Raw genomic sequence first — 4,741 nt, forward strand, 5'->3', positions numbered from 1 at the left:
GGAGAAAAAGCACAATTCGTCGGGGAGAAAAAAAATATATGTATTTTCTACATATCAGTAGACTCTAAAATCGATTAAATAAGCCTTTGAAACCCCTAAATTGTCAAAATTTTCGAGTGCTTCGTACCATCCACTTTCGAAACCTTTCAATCTAAGCTCGACCACGCCAACTTTTCTTTCGTCGGGGAAATCTGACTCCTCGTCGGGGAAATCTGACTCCTCGTCGGGGTGGGGGGTAACGCGCCCACCACTACCCTCCCCCCCTCTACATCGGGCAAATCCTGGCGCCACCCCTGACTCTCAGTCAGATCAGCTGTTTCATTGCAGTTTCCTTTGTCGATCATGCAAGCTTCACTTATACCCTATTCAGACTACACTCTGTTGCGATCGGTTGCGATGTAATCGGTGGTAATCCAAAACTGATTACTCCCGATCGCAATCAACGAACGCATTCAGACCTACACAAACAAACTTTACATTCTAGACCCTAGCCTCCGGTGGCTAGGCCTATGTTGACTGACCTCAGCCAAACAGTGCCTGTGGAATTAGTTGTGATTCGTTGCGATCGGATTCCGTGGTAATCGGGAGTAATAAAGATTGTAGCACCCAATCGCAACGGGTAACAATTGCAATATCGATTACATATCGACTACTATTGGTGAGCTTTCACACACGATTTTACTTTGCGATTGGGTGCGACTGGGTGTCGCAATTGCTACAACCGATCGCAATGCGATGCTAGTCTGAATGGGGTATTACATTCAACCTTTCCTTAATATACCTACAGTATTGCATTATATAGGCTAGCAGAAACGACCATTATTTTATGTCAATACAGTATCACTACTGTGCGATCATATAACCAGCAACAATGTTCTCGTGTACGCCTATCTAAATATTGTATATCACTTGCACACTTTGACCTCTTACCGGTACCACTACCAATACCAAGTACTTTTAGTGGTCTTCCTTTAACGCTAAGCTTTCCAAGAAGTTGATTTACAACGAGATCGTCAGTCCATTCAATCAGTGCATTTGCTCTTTGTTGTCGCTTTGTTCGTTCGTCAAAAACTTTGACGTAGTACTTTGGATCATCAAAAATACTACGGAGTTGATCCGCCATTATGTTAAATCTTAAATCCTTATTAGGCCTAATCGGATTGGTGGCGCTACCCGCATCGACCTCGTTCATACGTATACAATCTAAATTTCTTTCTTTCTTTGATGGAATAAGGGTTGAAATAATGTTTAATGTTAAAGTGCATCAACATATGTATATATAATATATATATTAATAGGAAACAAAAACAAAATATACATTTATATATAGGCGCATATATATACATATATAAATAATGTTTAGTTACATTATATACTATGCCTATAAATATATATAATATATATATATACTGTATATATAATATATAGTTAAACAGCATATGTAAACAAATGAAATACCAAGTTGACGTATAACGAAACTTATTTATCAAGAATATTTCGGTCACACCTGCTCCCTTTCTCAACATGTAGTAACGGTAGACACAGCTGGCATCATGATATATATTACAGAAACAATATAAATTGGTGATATACCGGCCGTAGTACCGTATTCAATCTGTGAGCCTACAATAACAATGCTTTAATTCTCATAAAGCGGCGTTTATGAGATGACAATAAAATTTAAAAAAAAGCCGCATCATAATAGTTGGACCTATGCAAAGTGTCATCGGCTCCGTCAATAATACAGTACTCCGAAATTAAAAACAGTTCTTTAATGGAATGAATACATGTACTGTATCCGCTAAGTACGCCAAGATCTCTGTTTAACCAGCTTATATGTGTATTAAGACGTTGTACCCATCGAATTTCGGCGCAACGCCGGGCTTTGGTACAAGAGTATTATATATGCCTTATTTAATGAAGCGCAGTTAATTGATGGTATGGCCCGGAGGGCTAAAAAGCTGGCTGACGGTGGAGAATGGGTCCTTACGTCCAACAGCACTCTTATGATCGAAGTCTAACTTTGCTTACAATCTCACCAATGTGATTGCCATGGTCATAAATATTACAATAAATCATATATATAAAAAATATATCTATAAGTATATATGTATAATCCTGGCGCCACCCCTGACTCTCAGTCAGATCAGCTGTTTCATTGCAGTTTCCTTTGTCGATCATGCAAGCTTCACTTACATTCAACCTTTCCTTAATATACCTACAGTATTGCATTATATAGGCTAGCAGAAACGACCATTATTATGTCAATACAGTATCACTACTGTGGATACTACTGTGAGATCATATAACCAACAATGTTCCCGTGTACGCCTATCTAAATATTGTATATCACTTGCACACTTTGACCTCTTACCGGTACCACTACCAATACCAAGTACTTTTAGTGGTCTTCCTTTAACGCTAAGCTTTCCAAGAAGTTGATTTACAACGAGATCGTCAGTCCATTCAATCAGTGCATTTGCTCTTTGTTGTCGCTTTGTTCGTTCGTCAAAAACTTTGACGTAGTACTTTGGATCATCAAAAATACTACGGAGTTGATCCGCCATTATGTTAAATCTTAAATCCTTATTAGGCCTAATCGGATTGGTGGCGCTACCTGCATCGACCTCGTTCATACGTATACAATCTAAATTTCTTTCTTTGATGGAATAAGGGTTGAAATAATGTTTAATGTTAAAGTGCATCAGCATATGTATATATAATATATATATTAATAGGAAACAAAAACAAAATATACATTTATATATAGGCGAATATATATACATATATAAATAATATTTAGTTACATTATATATATAGGCCTATAAATATATATAATATATATATATATATATTGTATATATATAATATATAGTTAAACAGCATATGTAAACAAATGAAATACCAAGTTGACGTATAACGAAACTTATTTATCAAGAATATTTCGGTCACACCTGCTCCCTTTCTCAACGTGTAGTAACGGTAGACACAGCTGGCATCATGATATATATTACAGAAACAATATAAATCGGTGATATACCGGCCGTAGTACCGTATTCAATCTGTGAGCCTACAATAACAATGCTTTAATTCTCATAAAGCGGCGTTTATGAGATGACAATAAAATAAAAAAAGCCGCATCATAATAGTTGGACCTATGCAAAGTGTCATCGGCTCCGTCAATAATACAGTACTCCGAAATTAAAAACAGTTCTTAATGGAATGAATACATGTGTATCCGCTAAGTACGCCAAGATCTCTGTTTAACCAGCTTGTATGTGTATTAAGACGTTGTACCCATCGAATTTCGGCGCAACGCCGGGCTTTGGTACAAGAGTATTATATATGCCTTATTTAATGAAGCGCAGTTAGTTGATGGTATGGCCCGGAGGGCTAAAAAGCTGGCTGACGGTGGAGAATGGGTCCTTACGTCTGCACTCTTATGATCGAAGTCTAACTTTGCTTACAATCTCACCAATGTGATTGCCATGGTCATAAATATTACAATAAATCATATATATAAAAAATATATATATAAGTATATATGTGTATATATATATAATATATATTATTCAATACGCTGATGGTACCATCAGTCACACGACTATCGGATCCCATAGCGATGTACTGTAGTATGCTTGCGAAATTACCTTAATGCCCTCAATGCTTGGAGTGTGAGTAACAAACACCCCTAAACGTAAATAAATGCTACTCTTTGATAACTATAGATCCGGTAAACATAAACAAAATGCTGTTACATAATATTTCATTGGTGATTATACAATTTCGAACGTTAACTTTGTGAAATATCTTGGGGTTACTTCTTCTAATGATTTGTCTTGGAATACTCATGTTGATAATGTTTCAAACAAGGTTTTATCAGGAGGATTGTTCGTACCAGGAATCCTATTATAATACATAGGCTTTACAATGCTCTTGTTCGTCCTATTATTGAGTTTGGGGTTCTTTCTTGGCTACCATTCAACCGGGGTCACATTCAGAAATTTGAAAAAATTCAACAACGTATGTTGAGAGCCTGTGTCCCTGTTAATGTAATTGTTCCGTCCCGTGTTCCGTTTAAAGTTAAGTCTGGCAGTCTGTCCTATGCAGCGTTGTAATTATTCGGGGCTTAATTCCTGTTGAGGATGGATTTTGTTATTTATGTATTTCATTTCTTGCCAGCTGTCTTTAGGAGAAATATTCAATTGATATTTCTAATTTTATTAAGGTTAACTCTCGGCACCCCAATGATCTTGTTTTTGTCCGCCAATCACTTCAGAACTATTGCTTTTAAATAGGCCTATTCTCTTTTCAATTATTTTCAACGCGCATGGGCCAGACTGCCAAGCGACAACGATATTTTGTTCAATTTCAATACATTCCGCCGATCTCTCAAGCATCATTTTGCATGTTAGTTTCATCTGACTCCTTTTTGACTCCTTTTTCTCGGCACCCCAATGATCTTGTTTTTGTCCACCAATCACTCCAGAACTAATGCTTTTAAATAGGCCTATTCGGTTTTCAATCATTTTCAACGCGCATGGGCCAGACTGCCAAGCGACAACGATATTTTGTTCAATTTCAATACATTCCGCCGATCTCTCAAGCTTCATTTTGCATGTTAGTTTCATCTGACTCCTTTTTGATTCCTGCATGTTTCACATAGTTTAAAATTTTAATTTGAATTTCTGAAAAATTATTATTATTATTTTTTTATTGATGATATGTGTTATATTTTTAT

General features: G+C 36.6%; 1 protein-coding gene across 1 annotated transcript in view; it reads right to left on the reverse strand.

The window, feature by feature from the left end:
- LOC117108406 overlaps window positions 1-1,164 on the reverse strand; it is an 11,159-nt gene extending 9,995 nt beyond the window's left edge. The window contains exon 1 of the mRNA XM_033250421.1: window positions 931-1,164. Within this exon, the coding sequence (XP_033106312.1) occupies window positions 931-1,123 (193 nt within the window). The 5' untranslated portion in view covers window positions 1,124-1,164. The remainder of the gene's footprint in view (window positions 1-930) is intronic.
- Between the last annotated feature and the right edge of the window lie 3,577 nt (window positions 1,165-4,741).

This window comes from Anneissia japonica, unplaced genomic scaffold (genome assembly GCF_011630105.1).
Source record: "Anneissia japonica isolate Jap-2015-1 unplaced genomic scaffold, ASM1163010v1 scaffold1776_len382430_cov169, whole genome shotgun sequence".
Taxonomy (NCBI): Eukaryota; Metazoa; Echinodermata; class Crinoidea; order Comatulida; family Comatulidae; genus Anneissia; species Anneissia japonica.